The sequence below is a fragment of the Stegodyphus dumicola genome, chromosome 6 (genome assembly GCF_044657685.1).
Source record: "Stegodyphus dumicola isolate Sdum_Otavi_A_Nest chromosome 6, ASM4465768v1".
Lineage (NCBI taxonomy): Eukaryota > Metazoa > Arthropoda > Arachnida > Araneae > Eresidae > Stegodyphus > Stegodyphus dumicola.
This window is the reverse complement of record NC_140773.1, coordinates 224,912,916-224,936,485: the sequence shown is the minus strand read 5'-3', so window position 1 is coordinate 224,936,485 and position 23,570 is coordinate 224,912,916. Positions and strand designations below refer to the sequence as shown.

At 30.4% G+C, this 23,570-nt stretch overlaps 1 protein-coding gene across 1 annotated transcript in view; it reads left to right on the top strand.

Annotated features, from left to right (window-relative positions):
- LOC118196220 (nuclear valosin-containing protein-like) overlaps positions 1-23,570 on the top strand; it is a 93,727-nt gene that overhangs the window by 15,677 nt on the left and 54,480 nt on the right. Inside the window, exons 4-7 of the mRNA XM_035367643.2 lie at positions 2,921-2,979; positions 10,730-10,864; positions 10,984-11,203; positions 23,384-23,528. Coding sequence (XP_035223534.1) covers positions 2,921-2,979; positions 10,730-10,864; positions 10,984-11,203; positions 23,384-23,528 — 559 coding nt within the window. The remainder of the gene's footprint in view (positions 1-2,920; positions 2,980-10,729; positions 10,865-10,983; positions 11,204-23,383; positions 23,529-23,570) is intronic.

The window sequence follows — 23,570 nt, the reverse complement described above, 5'->3', positions numbered from 1 at the left end:
CGAGAGATACAGACGATATGTGCCAATTAAATGGGAAACTTATTCAGAACCTATGCTGTTTGGGGGCTAAGTAATGAGGAATTCAATAACAAGGAAGTTTCTCATGAAGAATATTTCTAACAGCTGCTGTTGGAGTATTTAGTGTCTTGAATCTGAGTAAAGTACTTATTGGTCATTTAAATTATTATTATTATTTTCAAAGTTGTCTCATTGTTTTATTTTTAGTTTTCCTATTTAGCTCTAATTTGAACACAATGTCACACAAAGAAACTTATTTGCTCTTTAGAGCATATTAATTATTTATGGAAAGGGAGGAGATAGATAAACTCATAAATATTTCTTTGTATACCAATTAAATTTTCATTATCTCACCAAAAGAACTGTGGAATTCCTCAGATGTGAAGGATTTAGGTGATATCTAGAACAGCAGAGCCAGATTTATACTTAATAAGGTCCTAAGCTATTTTAGATATGGGGCCCTTTATAAGTCTCTTATACTATACTTTTAATTTTTTGGAGGCCCTGAGCTATAGCCTGTGTAGCTTATATGTAAATCCAGCCCTGTGTAACAGGATGGCTGGTGCCATAAATACCTTTGAACAGAATGAATTGCATTTAATCTTACCAGAAATAATCGGTCACTACAAATATGCCATATAGATTAACTCAGTTACTTTGCTGAGACTCAGACAGTGTGTGCTATGCAAGTGGGAAATCTTTTCATAGTGATTCTGGGCATATTAAATATTTCCTATTCTGAATGCGATTAATGCTAAATAAACTGTAAAATATATCCAAGAATAACTGTGATGTAAAGATTGATGGCTTTCATAAATTTACAAATACAGATCAGAAAAATTTACTGAGGATTGTCTGGAAAAATTTATTTACCTTCTTTCAGTATCATTAGCAAATTTTATCATACGTCAAGACTTTTGGGTTCAAACTGAAACATATAGTTCACCATAAGTGAAAAGCTGCCTATAAAAGGCTACAAGTTATGATAGCAGTCTCTGCTTACTGCTCAGGGGAAGTTATAGTAATGCAAAGCTTATTGTAATTGGCCTGCAGAGCAATACAGACACAATGTAGGGGGGTGATGAATTTTACTACAATTTTTATGATGGTATGGATATATTAAGAAATCTGAGGCAAATGCTGTATGCTTTTTGGCTATGAGTTGGTTTCTCTTGGAATAGATTGAGCTGCTTGGTTCTAGTGGAGCAAATTATTGATGCAAATGAAGCTTCACCTGATTATTGTAGAGAATTCTGTAATTCCTGTATTTTGGAAATGGTTCTACATATAGCTGCTTATCTATGACAACATAAATCAAGGTTTGTAACTGCATGGTCATTAATGTGGGCATGGAAGAATACAAGTAATCTTCACAGATCTCGATTAGAATTAAAATGAATATTTATAAAATTGGAATAAATATCAGAAGATTGACTGAAGGCAGTTATGCTGTTGTAGAATGTGGATTTGATTAGAAATTTTTAATATAAACATTGATAAATGAAATGAATGTTAGATATTTCAGTACGTGATAATACAAGTAAAGTTTTGTCCCTCTTCCTTCTTGTATTGTTATTGGTCTTTTACAATGTTCTTATTTGCAAATGTTTTACTCTAGCAATTTTTGTCATATGTGTATTGTTCTAGTGTAATCTAGTGTTTTTTCAATGTGCCGATAGATTTGTGCAGGGAAAAAGTGGGTATCGCCATTTGAAAATTAAAAACTTTTTTCACTATAACTGTAATTAGGAGAGCTCTATTGTTTTAAAGTAAGTCATTAGGCTATTTTTCTAAAGTAAGCCTTTGAAGTAAGTCATTAAGTCACTAGGGTTTTATACATCGGGGAAGTTTTGTTATGGCCACCCTATATATATATATAGATACAGTACAAAGTATGTAATCCGGACATCCATTATCCGGAATGATCTCTAATCCAGACTTTTTTTTTTGTATGCTTTACTCATGCACGTTTAGCACAAAAAATGAAGCAACTTGAACAACTTACATTGAAAGAAATGTTTACTAAAGTAAACAAATAAATATTAAGCTTTTTTTTGTAAATTTTGATACCCTTTAGATCATAATTGCTCTTTATTTCATAAATTACAGTTTCATATTTTTAATTGTATAATTTCTGCATACCATCTTACCAGATTTAAATTGATGATCTATAATCCGGAAAAACCCTTATTTGGAATCGTAGAACAAGGGTGAGGAAAATAAGACACTTGACTTGGGTAAACAAGTAGAAGAGGCATCAAATTAGCTATGAAAGTTCAGAAATTCATTTAAAAAAAAATTTTAAGTTTCAACTTTGGAAGACACCAAGACATATTTAAAGAGTTTTGTGTCGTAAACAATCCAAGAATGGTCTATTGGCTGCCAAGTCTCGACGAGTCCGGATTACAGACTTTGTACTGTATATATATATATATATATATATATATATATATATATATGTATATGAAGAGAAAATAAAATAAAAATTCCTTTGAATTATTTTAGATGGTTTTATAAAAAAAAAGCATATAATAAATTTTGATGATATAATTTTGTTTCATTTTACATTTTAATTTTATTTAATTAGTTAAAGAAAGACATTTAAAAAGGATGGTAAGAAGCAGGCGGATTAATTTCAGTATTTTTACATATTTGTATATTCAATTTATACAACTTGATTTAACATTTTCATAGGGAATTATTAACTATGGAAAGTAGTATTCCTTTATTTATTAGGTTTACAAAAATTATTCAAAGCTATTTTTTTTTAATATATAAAAATATTTTGTTGGTTTGCTTTTTATTTGTTTGTTTTTATGTATTGAAAATTTATGCATGCAGGTTTTGAGTCTTATTATATTTTAATTTATTGTTTTTTAAATTGGTTTTGTTAATTTTTTAGCTGTGAAACTACCATCTGTAACTTTTGAAGATGTTGGAGGACTTGACAAAATTCTTAAGGTTTGTTTTTGTTATAATTTGAAGTAAGTCATTAAGATAGAAATGGATATAAATTTTATTTTTAGTTGTCTTATATGTTAATTAATTAACTTGATAAAATATTTTTTAATTACTATCAAAACTTTTACATGAAAGAGCTTTTGAGAATTTTAATTTAAAATATACTGAATGTGGATTTAAAATATATGGCACAATTCCAAATTATAAACAAACTGATAAAAAATATTTGTGGCTGTAAAACAAATAAATAAATAATACAGTCAAAAGTCGTTAATCCGGACTCGTCGGGACTTCGGCGATTCCGGATTATCAATTTTTCCGGATTATAGATCATCAGTTTAAATCTCGTAAGATGGCATGCAGAAATTCTAAAATTAAAAATATGAAACCTTAATTTATGAAATAAAGAACAATTATGATCTAAAGGGTATCAAAATTTGCAAAAAGAAAAAGCTTAATATTTATTTGTTTACTTCATTAAACATTTCTTTCAATGTAAGTTGTTTAAGTTTTGCTTCGTTTCATGTGATAATACTTTCTCTTTAATTCTATTAAACAGATATAATTTCTTGTTCAGTTACAAAGTTCCGCCGTTCAAGTCCTATAATTGCTGTGTCAAGAACACCGACTAATTTGTCAATCGAAATTTTTTCGTTTTCAATAACCTCTGTCACTTTTCTTCGCTATCGGAAGCGAATTATAATGACGAGGAACTTGTTTTAAATCATATCAAAGACGGAGCATATCGAGATGAAATACTACATTTGGTAAGGAATTATAAGCCAAATAAAATAAAAACATCTGCGCTGAAGATAAAGATAGTGCTGACAAATCAACTTCCAATTCATTAGGCGCCCGCCGCCGAGCAGCGTGAAATTGATAAACAGATTTCGGATTTCAAAACATACTTTCACTTTAGATCCTTTACATATTAACAAATATATATCGGAAATTCTATTTGATATAATCGAAAGTTTAAGCTTACTTTTATAAAATTGCTCTTACAGTCTGCAAAAAATAATAAGCCGGATGCAATTCGAAAATTAAGGAACAACGCAATCATCAACATTAACTGAAATAGATAATTAGATAATTTTAGCTTATACGTCCATTATACATAAAATGCGCACGCAAAAACGTATTCTGCACTTGCGCACACTCATATGCGCAGTCGTAAAAGGTCTTACGCGCACGCGTGAACGCCTCTGCGCATGTGTCAACGTGGCGCATGCGCATAAAGTTTTTAGTTTTGATGTCTGGATTATAGATCATTCCGAATTATGGGTGTCCGAATTAACGACTTTTGACTGTACAACCAGAGGTAGAACAAGGGTGAGGAAAATAAGACACTTGACTTGGGTAAACAAGTAGAAGAGGCATCAAATTAGCTATGAAAGTTCAGAAATTCATTTAAAAAAAATTTTTAAGTTTCAACTTTGGAAGACACCAAGACATATTTAAAGAGTTTTGTGTCGTAAACAATCCAAGAATGGTCTATTGGCTGCCATTAAATTAGATGTGTGTGACATATCGGATATATGTATAAAAAATAAAATAAATTAAAAAAAGCATTCAAAGGTTATATCAATATGCAGTGAGCATCATAAACAAACACTTGTAAAATAATTGTATCTCTAGTTTTTCAAAGTACCTTGATTGGTTATTAAAAGATATGACATCAAGTGATAAATCATTGCCAAAGGCTGAAAATAGTGGCATTTTTAAAGCAGACCAAGTAAAATTTTTTACTTACGTTACCTGCATGAAATTTAATACTACAAGAAATAAAAAATTAAATGAAGCCTTGCAGTCAGAAACTATAACTGCTTAAAAATCTGCACGATTAACATGTTTCTTTATAGGAGAGGAAGTAGAATATTTTTTAAAATAATCTTATTCTTTGAAACTATTCTTGAGGAATATAAAACTTTAACTATTAAATAAGTAAATCGGGAGAACTGAAAAAAGAACTTTAACTATTAAATAAATAAATCGGGAGAACTGAAAAAAGAACTTTAACTATTAAATAAATAAACCGGGAGAACTGAAAAGAGAAAGGTTAATAAATCATGTTATCAAGAATCTGTTGATAAGAAAACTAATTTTTCAAAAAAAAAATTTTTTTCGTAATAAAAATTATGAAAAAAAATCATTGGATTTAAACCATTTAGAAATAACAGTTTATAGTTTAGAACTTAATTATTTGAATGATATAAATACTGTGGATATTCATCAATGTTAAGGGGGCTTGGTAATTTTAGAATTTTTTCTAATATTATTTAACTCTCATTTATTTTTTAGGAATATTATTGAATGTTTTTATTAGATAAAAGGATTTTAAGCTGTAAAATTTTTTTTGCAAGTAATTTTTTTTAGATTTAATTTTTTTGAAGAAAAAAATCAGTAATTAAAATATTAAAAATTTTTTGAAGAAAAAATTAGTAATTAAAATATTTTTCTTCTTTTGCAGTTTTCAATGTTGAATTAATTAGAATGTTTTTCATAACTTTAAGGATTAATTTTGCAATTCATGAATTAGTTTCAATTATATTTCCATTCCTACTAGTTTTCCTTTTCAGTATTTTGCAAAACCCATCCTTTTTTCTATATTATAATATTGTAATAAACATACAATAAAAATATTAAAGAATTTAGTTCATATCTGTGCACGTTTTAGGACTGTAAGTAAAAGGATTTATCGAAAAAGGCAAATTGAGAAAAGTTTAAAGAATGTAAACTTTTAAAAGATGTTTAAAGGGTTTCCAATTTTTTAAATATTTTGCAATTGGTGAATATGAATATAAAGTTACAAATGTTTACTCTAAACCTTATATGACTAAAAATATTGCAAGAAAAATCATAAAATGTAAGTTGAACATATCTGTATCTGTTTTTGTTTTGTAAAACACATTCAGAACAATTTTAATATATAAATTAATTATATTATTTTTCTAAAACATTTATAATCAATGTTAATATTATTAATTTGTTTTTTAATTCATTTTTTTTTTCAAAATGTATATTTTCAAATTTGAAGAGACATTGATATGTTTTATTTGAAATTGCCCAGCAGCATATGTGATTTTTTCTTTTCTTTTAGTCATTAGTTCTGATATGAAAACTGCCTTTTTAAATAATTTATGAGAAAATTTCAATTAATTGAAGCATTTAATATTTGTTCCAACATGATTTTCATTAATGCTACAGTAAGGAACTTGATCATTTTCATTATGTCATCTCATTCTGTTCATATTTATCACAAATAATTTTTGTTTCTGTTGAGGCATGACAACATTGACTGATTATATATAGAGAAGTATTTGCGGAGGTAAAAAAGGAGGGGGGAAGGCAGCCTGCAGGTTCAAAAGTGGGGGGAAAAAAATTCTAACTTAATTCATTCATATTTAAAATTAATAAGATTACTGGTATTAAGAATTTGCAGATGCTTGCACTCACATCTAATCATGATCTTCTTGTACACTTATTTTTAATAACTAACTGAGACAGTTCAGAAGTAAAGGAAAATAAATGCTAAGGAGAGTGTGCACTTGAAGGGCTGTCAAAAATTTTAATACCCTTTTTACACCATTTAATATAATAAGATCATTTTAAAATTTCTTCTCAAGGTTGTAAAGTTATTAAAGTTTATTTTTAGGGAAAAATTTGGGAAATTGATAATTTTATCAATTTTTGGGTAAAATCTATACAGGGCCAGTAGTAGATTTTTTGCTGCTTGTTGCAATATGTTGATTTAATATCCCTTCCACGTTGTAATTTCTTAATACACAAGACAGAAGTCTGAATAGGTTAAACGTCAAGAGTTTAGTATGTAGATCATGCTACAGTTTTATTAAAAAAGCCAGCCATACATGTACAAGGTGGCAACTCCTAAAGTACAGCATTCCTTTTTGGAGAAGAAATAACCAGTGAAATAAAAAGTAAAATAATGGTTAGCTATCACCTTGTGCTAACTGTGCATTATATCATTTCATAAGCTTCATTATATCATTCATTTCATAGCTTATCTAACTGTGCGTTATATCATTTCATAAGCTTGAGAAAATGTTTTCTGCAACTAAATCGTAATATTGAAATTACTGAAGAAGTAGGATTAGGAACTCCTGCATGTTCTAAATACATATATGTCATAATAAAAGCAAAGGAAAGACGGAACACTGTAGATGCGTGATTACACCCATATTGAAGAAGATTTTGATTGCGTAGTATGCTAGTAATGCTAACTTGGTAATATCTAAAGAACTTGGCAGTCGAGGCAGTTTTAATTCCATTTTTATTTGCAACTGATATTTGTGGCTACAATCACTTGGCACTCTAGTCGTGCCTTTCCACAGAAGATTTACATTTTCGATATTGTTGAGATAGAAAGCAAGCCAGCGAAATTACATCTTAGCACAGTAGAGAGCAAAAGCTGAAGTGCGTAGTTATGAAAGATGGAAGCATGGCGAGGATAAAAGTTTTGGTTTACAATGGCAGTTTCAGTTCCCAATTATTAGTATTAATTTATAAATATCAATTTTTTTAAATAAATTTTTAATTTTTAGAGTCCTATTGAATTTTTCAGCATTTCAGTCCAAAAGTCTTTTTGTTTGAGAGTTCACATAATTCATAATTCTTCAGGGAAGGTTCTTGTTATTACAGAATATCACAAAATAAACTTTTACATAATCATTACTTATAATTAAATGTAATGCACATAAATATTTATGGTACTAATTTCCATACTGATAAATTATATTTTAACACCATAAATATTATAGGAGTAACAGTTTTATAAATTATGGTTTCACCGTTATCATCTTTCATTTACAATTCCTGATTTTACCAAACTGGAAGCCTCGCAATACTTTTACAAACATATCCATCAATAGGGCTATCCTCTTAAGCTAACCAGTGTGTTCTCTGCACTGGTCGCCCAGGGTGAGGAGAAAAGTTTTGGTTTACAATGGCAGTTTCAGTTCCCAATTATTACGTCATCAGAGCTTCGCGGGCCATAGAGTGATCTAGAAATGACAAAATGCAGAGAAGTTATTATGATTTTAGAATAGAGAGGAAGAATTAATGTATATAGTTATATTCTGATTCATATATTTTTATCTTACATATAGAGATTTAGAACCACTGAAGCTTTTAATATACTAATTAATTCATTTATTAAAAGAAAATGAACTTAGAAAATTGGTTAAAGATAAGAATATAGATTTAAATAAACTGAAATATCCAAAAATAATTTAGTTATAAAAGATAAATATTTTTGTAGTGTTACAGATGTTTTATTTTTTTTAATGTATAATTCTTTGAATATCTTTTTAAAGCCCAAATAATAAATTGCATGTGCTTTTATATGCTGCTTTAAACTGCAAAATTTCATTAGATTGTTTTAATGATACCATTTTCTTAATGAATATTTTTAATAAATAGAAGAATTTTTAATACTGATCATGTAGATCTTCTCTGTGAAAATATATAGTTATTATAAGTGTAAAATATAAATGCCCTTTTGACTCGACTTTTGCATGATTAAAATTTAGTTATAAAAAGTAGTTTAATTCAATCCTGATATACTAAAAGAAGTGTAATATGAATTTAAAGTTTTTAACTTTTCCCATTTCCTAGAAATCTCCTGGGACAGTATGTCCCAATAGTATTGTCAACTGGGACTATTTGTCACAATCATCTGGGATATTACCTTTTCTCAGAAAACAAAACAAAAATTTACAAAATATAAACTCTGTCACATGTACTAGCTTATATACAACAAATATTTTCATATATCTTTCAGAATCACAAACATAATATATCTGCATGTTGTAATTTGATCACTAGTGGGACATATTAACCCACTATTTAATATGATTGGACGATATATCCCACAAAAAGAATTTATTCAAAATTTCTGATATCTGACATTAAAATTGTTAAATTACTACTTAATAAAACAATAAGAACTATTTCATATAAAGTATTGCACTTACTGTAAAATTGCCCAAAAAAAAAAAAAAAAAAAAGGAGACTTGTTTTATCAGCGTGCTCAAAAGCTTTAAGTGCACCATTTCTGCAATCTAAAAGTGTTGCCAGTTTTCTTTAGTCATATACTAAAAGAAGTGTAATATGAATTTAAAGTTTTTAACTTTTCCCATTTCCTAGAAATCTCCTGGGACAGGAACTCCTTAACTCCTTAAAAACACTCAGTGTAAAAAAACCCATTTAAAAGTGGGTTTTATTTACCCACTAGGGTATGAAATCTAATCTCTAGAACGCATGTGCCCGTTAGGGTCGAAATGCTTAAGAATTTATAGCCCTAATTTAATGTTAATTACCTAGTCATTTTCAGGGAACTGATTTTATTCACAAATTCATTTTACAGTTATGTTAAATATTAGATTGCATGTTATAATAATGCATCCTACATACTTCTGTTCTGTTATTAGAATGATACTATGATATTGAAATCAGTTGCATAAATTATTACTTTGATTTATTTGATTCGTAGTTACTGGTATGTCTTTAATGTTTTTCGTTGATGGCGCATAAAAGTCCTTAATTTTCCTGTAGATAAATATATGTGAATTCTGGCTATATATTCTTATTAAGCTTCAGTGACTTTGCATTCCGGTATATAACGTGCACCTATAATTTCAAACTATGTTTATTAATTTTTATGTGCCTTCACCGTATAATGTGACATGTGATGCATTTCTTAACAAAGAAACATGTGATGCTCTTATTATTTTTTTTAAAGTTATTTATTCGGAGATTTTTTAGGCATCCAAGTAATGATATACTGAATTGACAAGCAATAAGGAAAACCATACGCGTATGAAAATAAAAGCTTGGGGAAGTGAATAATTCTGCAAAGAGGGTGGATTGTATTCAAGCCAGGTATGCAGAAGAATGTTATTCTAGAGTTTTGAGTAAAAATGGACAGAATTTGGAGTTAGAATGCCCTTCGGACTCGAATGAATTCATGGAATTAGGAGTCATTTAAGGCCAGGATTTTGAATGGATCATTGAAGGCTTTAGTGAATTGCATTTGCTTTAATTGAAATGCGGTTGATCTAGAGTTACTTTTAGTAGTTAATATGGTTTCTGCCAAACAACACGACACAGTGCTGGTTTCAAATGTAAAGTCTTTCAGTTAGTGAAAGAAAACGGAAATCGTCGCAGTAAGGATGTTTGTTGTTGGTGAAAGATTAAGCGGATGATGATAATTTATGTATGGATCAGAGTAACAATGATGATAAAGATGAAATAAAATTCAATGTGCCTGAAAATATAATGGAAGATGAACATGGCAAACTTCTCATGTTATCTGATAATGAAAATTTTTAAGTTCATAAGGTATAACATGTCATTTAAATAAACAGCATTTAGTACATATAAAAATCTTTTTTTTTTTTTTTTTCGTTATTTTTAATCTATCATTTTTACATCCAGCGTATGATGCGCACCCATAAGTTTCAATCTTATTTTTGTATTAAATGTGCATGTTTTATGAACTAGACCACTTATATTGTTTGTATTATATCAACATAGTATTGCAAACATATTCTTAAATTTGCTTTCTTTAACAGAAGAAAGCAAATAGATAAATCTCTTTTTCATAGAGAACATAGTATTTCTAACAAATTAGTAACTTAGTATTTTATTACCTGTGATGTAGATAATGTTGATCAGTATTATTTGTTTATTGCAAAATATTTCTAAATAAATGCTTAATTTCCTCCTTTAGAATATACTCAAGCTATTTATACATATAAAAGATCCTCAATTGTTTGAAGAATTAGGAGTTCGACCGGTGCGTGGTGTCCTACTTCGTGGTCCTCCTGGATGTGGGAAGACCCATTTAGCTCGTGCTATTGCTGGGGTAAGCATTTTATTTATTTTTTGTTTTAATTGCTTGTCAAGAACACCAAACGTTTTTTTTTAAATATATTTTGATAGTTATTGTATTTAATTCCGTTTATTAACAAAATGTTTTTTTAGGAAATGCAGTTGCCATTTCTTGAAGTAGCAGCTACTGAACTAGTTAGTGGTATTTCAGGACAGTCTGAAAGCAAAATTCGTGATATATTTGATGAAGCCATCAAGAGTGCTCCTTGCATTTTATTTATCGATGAAATCGATGCCGTCTGTCCAAAGAGGGATACGAGTGACCGGGGAATGGAAAGACGTATGGTTGCACAGTTTTTAAAATGTTTAGATGGTAATAATTTTTGCAAATGGATATTTTATACATTTAGTATGTTTTGCATAGCTGTAACAAAATTTAACAAATGCACATAAAATGGAAGAGAAGCTTAAAATTTAACTGTTGTGTAAGAATTGTTGCTGTATCTCAAGAAAATGCTCACCTTACATTGATTATATACAGTCTTTTTTTTTTTTTTTTTTTTTTTACATTATAGTTATGTAGTTTAAATTTTATTTATATATATCTTTTTACATTTTAATTAAAATGTTACATGAATAAACAGTGGTGAATTGTAAAAATTTTAAACACTTTATCGTATAAAAGCAAAATATCAAATTTTATCTAAATACTTTATTTTTTGCGAAAATGGAGTGTAAGTTAATCATCAATATGAAAACATTTTCAAATAAAGGATTTTTAATACTAAGATTTTTAAATCACAAAATGTCACAAAAATTACATAAAATAACAAGTAAATTTCATTATGTGGCACAGTTTATGCCAGATTTTGCCAGACATTATTTTTTTTGTTTTCTTTCACCTCAGTGTATCTTCTAGGACAGCGGTCATCAATCCTTAGAACTTCATGGACCACTACATATATAATTTTATATTTTGCGGACCACTAATATGAATTACAAAAAATGAATAAAAAAACCTTAAATCAGACCTTAAAAACAACATATTATTATGCAAAAGCAATATTCAACTTTCCAATACGTGTACTTCTAATTTTCATTTATTAACATATTTTCAAAAAATTTGGTGTTCAGCAGCATGCCTTTATGGAAATTCAGGCGATCCCCCTGATTATGAGTAACAATTAAAACACTGTTAACATCTCACTGATACACATATTTCATTCACATTGAAAAATTATATGAATAGTACAAAAGTCTTACCTTCTTGCACAGAAAGCTTCACATTTCCATATCACTGAAAACGAACTTCACGAAAAGCAAGAACAAACCTGCAAAGCAATATCAATAAACTGAAAGTGTTATGCCGCCAATTTTTAATTATTGTAAACATAATAATCATCGCTTATTCAGCAATGGTGCCATCGATCAACAGTTAGACAAACCAAAAACAGAAACTTCCAGTGATGCAATATCAAGCAAGAATGCAGATGCTTCTCATAAAAATCCATCAAGTTGCCTATTGACAAGGAGAAAAACTGTGTTATTAATGACTACAATAGCATTATGTTTGTAATTCAAAACAAAAGAGAATACCAGTTCGCGCTGTTATTGATAACAGCAGCATATCCATGGATGACAACTGTCGCCAGATACACCAGCAAAAGTAGCTAAAAAGTAGCTAAATTCAGAAGGAATTTCGCTAAAAGTAGTAGCTAAAATTAAAAATTAAAAAAAAAAGGGTAATTATCCATATTCCATAATAGGTTTTGTTACTTGCCATTTTTTAAACTGAATCTTCATAAAAATATAAATAATGTTCCAATTTTTCTGCGGACCATCAAAACGTTTTCATGGACCACTGGTTGACGACCGCTGTTCTAGGAGATTTTAAAACAAATTTATTATTCAGTAGGGTTTTTCCCATGTAAGAAAATTTTTATTAAATCTGTAATATGTTGTACAGTCAAAGATCATCTTCTAGTGTAAATATTGCTCATTCAGCTAAAAGCTTGTTCATCTTGAGTGTTACCAATACATCTTCTAGACTCTTAAAGGCCTGAGCCATTATGGTTTAGACTCTTACAGACTTTGTTTTGATATTCTTTGTGATGCTATTGGTTAAATAGTTGTTGTACTGACTTAGCTTTCTTTGTGCTAATAGGAATTTCATTTTGCAGTTTTACTATTTAAAGCCCTCTCAAAGAAATTCAAAAAACAATTACTTTTTATATCATGCTTTAGTATAAAATTGAATTGTTGTCACAATATGACATGCAAGACATGTTTTTCGTGAAACAAATAAACAGGCAAACAACAAGAATAAGAGACTTCCAAATTAGAAGCAACCTCAACATAACACATCTCCTCGCACTACAACACAGCACAATGCAAAACATTATCTTTCTTATCTTTGTACGTATCTTTTCTGAATCACACAAAGTTAAAAAAATTCTGTAGTAGAATTTTGTGCCATTCTTAAGTGCTTCTCTTGAAATTTGATGAATTATATTAATAATTAGAGCTGTGAAAAATCTCAAATTTACTTACATTCAAAGCTACTAAATCATGAAATAGTGTTGAACATTTGCTTCATGTGAGTATAATAAAACAGAAAAGCAGAAAGTTTTTATTTAGTAATGAAACTTTTTATTTAAAATTAAATTTGAAACTTTCTGTTAAGGAAAACAAATTTAAGAATATGTTTTTTAGAAACATCTATATATATTAAGGAAATACAAATTGAATTTAATCATGAAATACATTGGAGAAGTCAGACAACAAGAATCAGTGTTATATTTGTAGATTTTGTAGAACTTCTTTCAATGGTTCAGTAATTAAGCCATCAAAACTAGTCCTGGAAAATTTACAAATATAATGCTGATTCTTGTTTGACTTCTCCAATAGTCATTATTCGGCATGTTATTTTAATCTAAATTAAATTCATGTTTAAAACTACAGAATCTCGAGCTTCATTTTCTCAGTTTAATTTTTCAAAAGTATCTAAATAACAGTTCAAATTTTCTTTACTTTTTCTGCAGTTTTTTTTTTTTTTTTTTTTTAAATCAAAGCGACAATAGAAGGGGGAGGAATATTTCAAAAATTAAAATAGATAAATATTTAGCATGGGACACCAAATTCTTTCTAAAAAAGAAGAGCATTGTTTTTGTACCTCCGGAAGATGACATTTTTGATCCAGGTATATTGAACTTATAACAGGCATGTTATTTTTTTAATCAGTGTTTCTGCAAGATGTTAATTAAATTCATCTTTCCAAAGTTTTGATTTAAAACATTTATTGAGTTTTAAGTTGAGAATGTTCATATGAGAGGGGGAAAAAGCATAAAGTTCGCTTTTTTTAAAATCTTGAATTTTGAATCTTTTTTTAGATTTGTAGGATTTGAAGATCCAAATCTTCCATCCTCATTAATAACCCCTTATCATGTTACTGGAATTATTTTGTCTTTTTCATATAATAACAGCATTAAAAAATGGTAATTTTTAGTATATTTTAATAGACCAATTTTTAGGATGTTTGTGGCTTAAAAATGTTTTGATTTTTCTGTGGTAGTAGGCAGATTAAAAAATCATCATTTTATTTGGCCACTCATTTTGTATCGGAGCATGTTTAATTTCCTAAAAATAAATTGAAGGAAAACTATATACATATATACATATATCTATATTATATATATAGTACAAAGTCTTTAATCTGGATATCCATAATCCGGACCTCAAAGCTACAAACTTTCTGCGCATGAGTGAACGCATGCACATAATATGTTTACGCTTGCGCGTTTAATGTATAACGGACGGTATAAGCTAGGCTTAAAATTATCTAATTATCTATTTCAGTTAATGTTGCAGATTGCGTTGTTCCTTAATCTTCTAATTGGATCTGGCTTATTATTTTTTTTTTTTTTTTTTGCAGACTGTTAGAGCAGTTTTATAAAAGTAAGCTTGAACTTTTAATTGTGTCAAAAAGAGTTTCCGATTCTGGAGCTGCCAAAGGATCTACAAAACGAAAGCATGTTTCAAAGGACCGCTTCTGATAGTGAAGAAAGTGACAGAGAGGTTATTGAAAATGAAAAATTTTCGATTAACAAGTTAGTCGGTATTCTCGACACAGCAATTACAGGACTTGAACAGTGGAACTGAACAAGAAATTATGTCTGTTTATAGAATTAAAGAGAAAGTATTAGCACAAAAAACGAATCAACTTAAACAACATACATTGAAAGAAATGTTTAATAAAGTAAACAAATAAATATTAAGTTTTTTTTTTTTTTTTTTAATTTTGATACTCTTTAGATCATAATTGCTCTTTATTTCATAAATTATGGTTTCATATTTTTAATTTTATAATTTCTGCATGCCATCTTACCAGATTTAAATTGATGATCTTTAATCCGGAATCGCTGAGCTCCCGACGAGTCCAGATTAAAGATTTTGTACTGTATATATAAACATAATGTTCTTGAGCTACAAGAAGTGAAGATACGAAAGCTTCTTATAATGTTCTGAAACCATTAATTTTGACTATTCAAGAAGGGAATTTTTTAAGCTGAAGTTTTACGATTATTTAAATGAATCATTCTGAGTTTGAAGTTTGTGTTTTATTATTTGCAGCTTTTTTATGATACTGGTGCATTTAAATGGCAGTACCATAATATTTTAATTATCATTTTCCCTGTTTAATTCATGTAAGACATTAGTAAAGGTAATTGTAATAAAAAGAAAAAAAAATATATTATTGTTTTTTTTTTTATAATTTTTTATCTCTATTTTTTTAAACTCATACTATTGCTTAACCATGTTAAATATATTTATTTCAATCTTTAATTGCTAAAACTGATTGCCATGAAAGTGATTTCTTATCCAGAAAAGTATTATTTGAAATAGTAAGTATGCATGCATAAATAATAAGATAGTGAAAATAAGTTAATTATAATAAAGGATCTAGTAAAGGATGTCCCAACTGGAACACAAGGTTTAATTTAATAAAAAGTCGCTTTTATTTAATTGCTCTGAACAGTGGTGAATTAAGGTTCTTAGATTATCAGTAGCTCTTTCATTTGTTGAAGTGTATTGATGCCTAGGTGTTTTCATGTCCATAACCACATCTGCTATGTGGAATTTTGTCTTTATTTTTTAAATCATTGGTTGACTTGGTGCGTAATAGTGCCTTAATCTGTATACATTTTCAAAGTAACAGTGTGTTGATGCTTTGTGAAAGATTTGCACATTTCTCTGAGAAGGGTACCTAGTTGAAGAAGATTTCCAAGGGAAGCTGTCATTTGCACTACAAAGCTCAAAACTATGAAAAACACTGTTATGTTTCACTGCCATTAAAAGTGATTTATGAGGTATTGATTTTGTATTCTGGTTTAGTTTCCCATTTTAACTCTGTTATAGCTTAATAGCTTAAATAAAATATTCTAAATAATTAATATAATAATATATATTAATTTATAATAATATATATTAATTTACTTCATCCTAGAGTACTATAAAAAGGCCATTCCTGAATCCACTCAGGTGCATTCCCCCTTCCCAATGTCAAATCACTTTTGGGTAGATCTGCATATGTTAGCAGATTGACTACGAGAATCTCGCTCATACCGACCAATAAATCTACTACCAGCCATGGGAAAGCTCCTTGAACGACTTCTGGTCAATAGACTAAAATACCATATATATAAAGAGAATGGAATATGTACCAACCAGTATGGATTTAAACCCAAAAGCTCAACCACTCATGCAATAGATATAGCAATCTCTCAAATACAAGCAAACAAAAGCCATCATATGCATTCGGCTCTCCTATGTCTTGACCTGCAAAATGCATTCAATTCTCTCTGGTGGCCAGCTGTCAAGCAGGCCCTCATTGAGATGCAGTGTCCAAGAAACCTGTACTTCATGATTACAAACTATTTCAAGAACAGACAAAGCATAGTAATCTATGACAATACCATAATCACCAGAAAACAAACTAGAGTATGTCCCCAAGGGTCGTGTATGAGCGCGGACCTCTGGAACATCACCTTTAATAATATTACCGATCATCAGTGGCCAAATCACACAAGGATAGTAGCATTCGCTGACGATGTTGCCTTCATAATCCAAGGATCTACATGAAGACAACTAGAGGAAAATTGCAACACCACCCTTAATATATTCAACTACCTTTGTCATAGAATAAAATTCCAAATATCACACATAAAATCGCACACACTTATAATACACAAGCCAGGACAAACAATAACCAGGAATCTCATGCTACGAATTGGAAACAATAAAATAAAATGTGTGAAGACCATTAAGTACTTAGGACTCACCATAGACCAGAAATTCAATTGGTTACCACATCTTCAGGAAAAGAAGCTAACCACCGCCAAAATCGCAAAAGCATTAAGGGCGATGAAAGAATATTCCTGGGGCCTTAATCATCACATTATGAAAATTCTATTAAAGACAGTAGTCAATAAAATAATCACCTATGGAGCCGCCATCTGGGCCTTTCCCATGACAGCAAGAAAAATTCAGACCCTTAACTCAATTCAAAGACCTTTCTTGATCAATATTACCCGATCATTCTCAACAACCTCCACCAACGCACTACAAACAATAGTCGAGGTAATGCCACTACCAATTCAAACAGAAATCGACGCACTGTCCACAATCATCCTACAACCCAAGAAAACTTCGACGTACAATGGCGTAATTTTCCATCCACAAGAATATGAAGAAAAGCCATTGAAAAATAAGAGACATCCCTCTTTGGGTCTTCACAATCTCCATTGCAACCTCGACAAGCCACCTCCATCAACTGATTTTACTGCATACACGGATGGCTCAAAGATAAAAAATAGGGTAGGAAGCGGAGTCACCATAAAAGCAAAAACAGGCCTCCACTCCTAATGGCAAGGTTACCTTCGGCCGTAAAATAGCATATATCAAGCAGAGCTCATAGCCATACTAATCAGTATTATGCAACTTAATGACTTAAATACGGATACCATCCACGTAATTACTGACAGTCAGTCTTCCATACATGCCATCAAACAACAGCACACAAATTCTCCTATAGCCCGGCAAATTCAAGACATCATAAGCACAAGTAATTTGCCTGTCGTGGACCAGAGGGCACAACGCCTGTGAAGGCAATGAAAGGGCCGATTATCTAGCAAAACACACAGCTCTAGAACAAACAGGGTCTCAAATTAATACCCCATGGCCTAAATCAGCATTAAAATACAAACTAAAACAAATGGCGAATGAAAAGTGGCAACGTCAATGGGAACAAGGACCACAAGGACAACGTACATTCGAACTACTACCCAAGGCTGATGAAAATACCACAATTTCAACCTACTTCCTCACCCAGTACATCTCGGGTCACGGTCCCTTCCCCAAGTATTTTTATGATCGCAATATGGCTACGTCGGATAGATGCATATGAGGGGAATGCGAAGACCCTGAACATTACATGTTTCAGTGTCCGCTAACGTCAGCCCATTACATTCGCCATCCCACCGACACTGGAATAGAATTTAGAAGATTCATTATTAAGCACCATAAAGTTTTCCAAAACATCAAAAATATTATTGATTTCTTACACTGCCAAGGACTGGACCTGTGTCATCCATAGCTTACAGCCCCAAATAATCCTCTAAGTTCATAAGACGCAACAATAAGAATATCCACTCTCACCCTCATACTATACAGGAGTGCCTTTAGAAAACACACTTAAATATATCCATTTATTGAGACAACCGTAACTTTTCTCATACCACGAACTATGAACTACTTCATACTGTGCAATGTGTGACAGATGCACCAGTACTACGTACTCAACACTATGTACCATGAAATGAATTCATGTATGCTGTATTATGAACTGCACTATGAATGATAACTTATAAACTGTGAATCGTGTAACAAAAAAACCAAACAATCAACGAACCACATACTATAAACACTGCCCCCCCCACCAACAAAGCTCCAAACCGAAACACAAAAGAAATATGTATATACATCTGTAAATAATTTATTGTAATTATCCATTTTAATTATTGTATCTATCCATCCAACTGCAAAGTACCCATGTAGTATATCTGAGACCGTAAAGTATATCTGAGACAATATTGTCTGCAATGCAAATTATGCACCATTAATATATAACAGTGTATTATGAATGCTGCTTGCTGCAATGTAAACTAATTCCCGAGCATGGTGTTAGCGTGCCCGGTCAGGGTACACTTCTTTAGATGGTTAGTGCAGTGGGGCGATACCAGTTTTGCCCATGGCGATGTTTTGGTGCCTCCTGTACTTCTTTCTGTCTGTCTGTCTATAAGAATCTCATTATCCATAGCTGAACAGTATTCGAGAGTCCACTGGTAGCCAAGTGGTAAATATCTGAATGCTGATAGTTCTGTACTGAACTTAAAACTTGACAAATAGAATGGATGAATGAAATTTTTTTGGGGGGGGAGGGAGGGTTGTTTCCCATATAATGGAATATGCTAGTTTCCCTTAAAAATTCCTCTATAAAGATATCCATCCCGTAAGCCAGACAGCCCTCACATGCTTTGCCATTATCTTAGACAATATTGGCTGATTAGTTATTTTGTTAAAATGAAAGGACATGTTTTGCTGTATGGAGAATATTAAAGTTATTTTTCCACTGGTATAAGTGATTAGGCATATTTGTTTAGAATTTTGGAGAAGGTAAATAATCTTTTACTTAAATAGTTTAAGTAATGTAAAAAATATATTTAATCCCTCCCCCCGAATGCTTATTTAGAAACGAGCTACTGTTCTTTGATAGTTTTTATTATTGTGTATATTTCAGCCTCATGTTTAATACTTCAAATTACAACTTCTTAATTTTTTCTTCACCAATTTAAAAAATATTGCAGCTCTAAATTAAATGTCTATTACTTTTGACTATAATGTTATGTATATGTATGGGTTTATTAATTGCAAATTTTCTGAGCATTAATGTGATAGTTACATTATCTGAGAATGTTTTTTTCTGAGGCCATGCCATTTACCACATTGCATTTTCAACTGACAACTACTCAATTGTGACTAGTATTTGTCTGTACTATGATAGGTTAATTTCTTTTGATTAAAGAAATCACAGAAATGAGGGAAAATTTTAAGACTTAAGATCTTATAAATAGCTGAAAAAGTTAAAAAAATAAATTATTTAGTGTAGAAGAGAGGCATTTGAGAGTGAGGAAGCCTTGGAAATAAACAATGCCTTTACTAGGAATGGGATTATTAACCCTTCAAGTGATTGCTCATAGCTCACTTTCTCAAGGACTCACATGTGTGTACTGCTTCATTACAAGGCAAATTATCTGATGTGATCTTCACTCTGTGAAACAAATTTTTTTAATGCATTATTTGAGAATTTTAAATAAGGAGATTTCTTTCTTCTTTAATTGTAACTTCATCCTGTTACCACTTCACATTGCATTATTTTATATCACATTCAATAAAAATTTAATTTCTTGATTGTAGTTAATACTACAGTCAAAAGTTGTTAATCCGGACTCGTCGGGACTTCGGCGATTCCGGATTATCGATTTTTCTGAATTATAGATCATCAGTTTAAATCTCGTAAGATGGCATGCACAAATTCTAAAATTCAAAATATTAAACCGTAATTTATGAAATAAAGAACAATTATGATCTAAAGGGTATCAAAATTTACAAAAAAAGAAGCTTAATATTTATTTGTTTACTTTATTAAACATTTCTTTCAATGTAAGTTGTTTCGTTTTATGTGATAATACTTTCTCTTTAATTCTATAAACAGACATGATTTCTTGTTCAGTTACAAGTCCCGTAATTGCTGTGCCAAGAATACCGACTAACTTGTCAATTGAAATTTTTTCGTTTTCACTAACCTCTCTGTCACCTTCTTCATGTCTTTATCCATTTTTTGCAGCAATTCCACTTTTTTTTTGACGGACATCGAGACATACTTTCGTTTTGTAGATCCTTTGGGAGCTCCAGAATCGGAAATTGACATAATCGAAAGTTCAAGTTTACTTTTATAAAATTGCTCTTACAGTCTGCAAAAAATAATAAGCCGCATTCAATTCGAAGATTAAGGAACAACGCAATCATCAACATTAACTGAAATAAATAATTATATAATTTTAGCTTGCACCGTCCGTTATACATTAAATGCGCACGCGAAAATGTATTCTGCACTTGTGCACACACATATGCGCGTGCGCGTAAAGGTCTTATGCGCACACGTAAACGCCTATGCGCATGTGTCAATGCAGCGCATGCGCAGAAAGTTTTTAGCTTTGAGGTCCGGATTATAGATCATTCCGGATTATGGGTGTCCGAATTAACGACTTTTGACTGTATACAGTACAAAGTCCATAATCCGGACTCATTAGGACTTCGGTGATTCCGGATTAGGGGTTTTTCCGGATTATAGATCATCAATCGGATTATAGATTATACAATTAAAAATATGAAACCATAATTTATGAAATAAAGAGCAATTATGATCTAAAGGGTACCAAAATTTCCAAAAAGAAAAAAGCTTAATATTTATTTGTTTACCTTATTAAACATTTCTTTCAATGTATGTTGTTTAAGTTGATTCGTTTTTTGTGCTAATACTTTCTCTTTAATTCTATAAACAGACATAATTTCTTGTTCAGTTACAAAGTTCCACTCTTCAAGTCCTGTAATTGCTGTGTCGAGAATACCGACTAACTTGTCAATCGAAATTTTTTTGTTTCCAATAACCTCTCTGTTACTTTCTATCGGAAGCACACAGGGGTAAATGCTTTACGCACACATTAAACACACATTAAGTTTGTGGCTTTGAGGTCTAGATTATAGATCATTCCGGATAATGGACGTCCAGATAACTGGGACTTAATACTTTTAATAATTATTTAATATATTTAACATATAGTTTACATAAACTTGAAAGCATAGTATTCTTTAAATATTAAATAATTACACAAATTATATATTAGCCTTTTAAATTATTATAATAACAGTTTAAAATTAATTTGTCATATAGTTAATTTTAAAGCAAGGAATTATGCATATCGCAGCATCACATTTATTACAGTGTACTGTTGACAATATATACTTGATGCTCATATACTTTGTAATATGTACTCGACACTGTATGTACTTTGTAAATAGAAATAGTCTTTCAAGAGATGTCATCCTGTTGGAATTGAGAAAAAAATTAGCACCTTTGTCTAGCAGCATATGAAAAATCGTTAGTACCTTCATCTGAAGAATCATAACTTTGTATAATATAATCAAATATATAAAATAATTTTAATAATTCTGTATAATGTAATTTATCAGTATCATAATATCTTCAGATTATTAGTCGGGTCCTGAATCATGTTGAGAATAAATAATCATATCATCATCAGAATTATTAGAACAATAAAAAAATTGACGAAAAAAATGCTTGAATGCCATCATAAACCAAACCAAACTTCTAAAATAGATTATTAGTTGGGTTAATTTTCATTACAAGAATCATTAAAGGTCTGCCTGCGATTTTAAAATGGGAAATCAGCTCGGTTTTCCACAATTAAAGCTGGGAGTATTTAAGAAAGCACGAGTCTGTTTCATTGTTCTCCATAAAAATTAAATTAACAATGACATAGGCTTGTTTGTTCCCAATTAAGCACAAAACAAGCCTAATTCATTTGTGGCATGAAGAGCCAAAACAGCTTTGATGAACTGAGCTTGGCTTATTCACTGAAAGAATTAAATAACCAGCTAAATCTGTTAGCCATTAAACCGCAAGAAGATATGGGAAAATTGTTTTAATTTATTAGAATCCATCTGTGAGAGGCAAAGCCAACTTCCAGTCACTCGGTCTTACTTGGTAGTACATTGCCGACTATTTTAATTTGAATGCAAGATGTATAAGATAGAAATTTTGGAGGCTGAAATAAAACAGTAATAAACAGAATCTTTGTATAACCAGTGTAATGTCTCTTAATGGCCAAACACTTATGGTTAAGTTTTTATCATTTGTTATGGCAGAACACATTGGTCATTTAATGTTTCATCATCGAACATTATTCAGGTTGCTGTACTGGCAGTGCCCATGATTATGTCAACAAGGGGGGGGGGAGATAATGTATATACAGATAAATTTTATAAAGAGTTTCAGGCTAGCTGTTCTAGCTATTGGCCCCTTCTAACTGCCATACCAGCCAGTGCAGCTAACAAATTTGATGAGCTGCCACAACAGCATATGAGAGAAATACGTTTGCTGTTAAAAATTGATGTAAAATTTAGCTAGTTAAGGCAAAAAATTAATTTGCAATTTTTGGCCAAATTTTCATTGAACTTTTTTAGTATGATTTGTTTCATTTTTACAAATTTGTAAAAGATTTGAAGAAATTAAGAATTGGTAAAGCCTATTAACTACCACACTTGTTCTAATAGTATCAAAATTAGGTGAATACTATTAATCTTTATTTCTATTGTGACTTGCATATTAATAATAGTACTTATTCTGAATTATTAGAACTGAATGAGAAAGACATTACTTCTCATGTGATGGTCATTGGTGCTACAAATAGACCAGATTCAATTGATCCTGCTCTTAGAAGAGGAGGTCGTTTTGATCGAGAACTAGCTATAGGAATGCCTGATGAAAAAGCTAGATATCAGTGAGTATATTTATGATTCTTGTTGAATAAAATACTTTAACT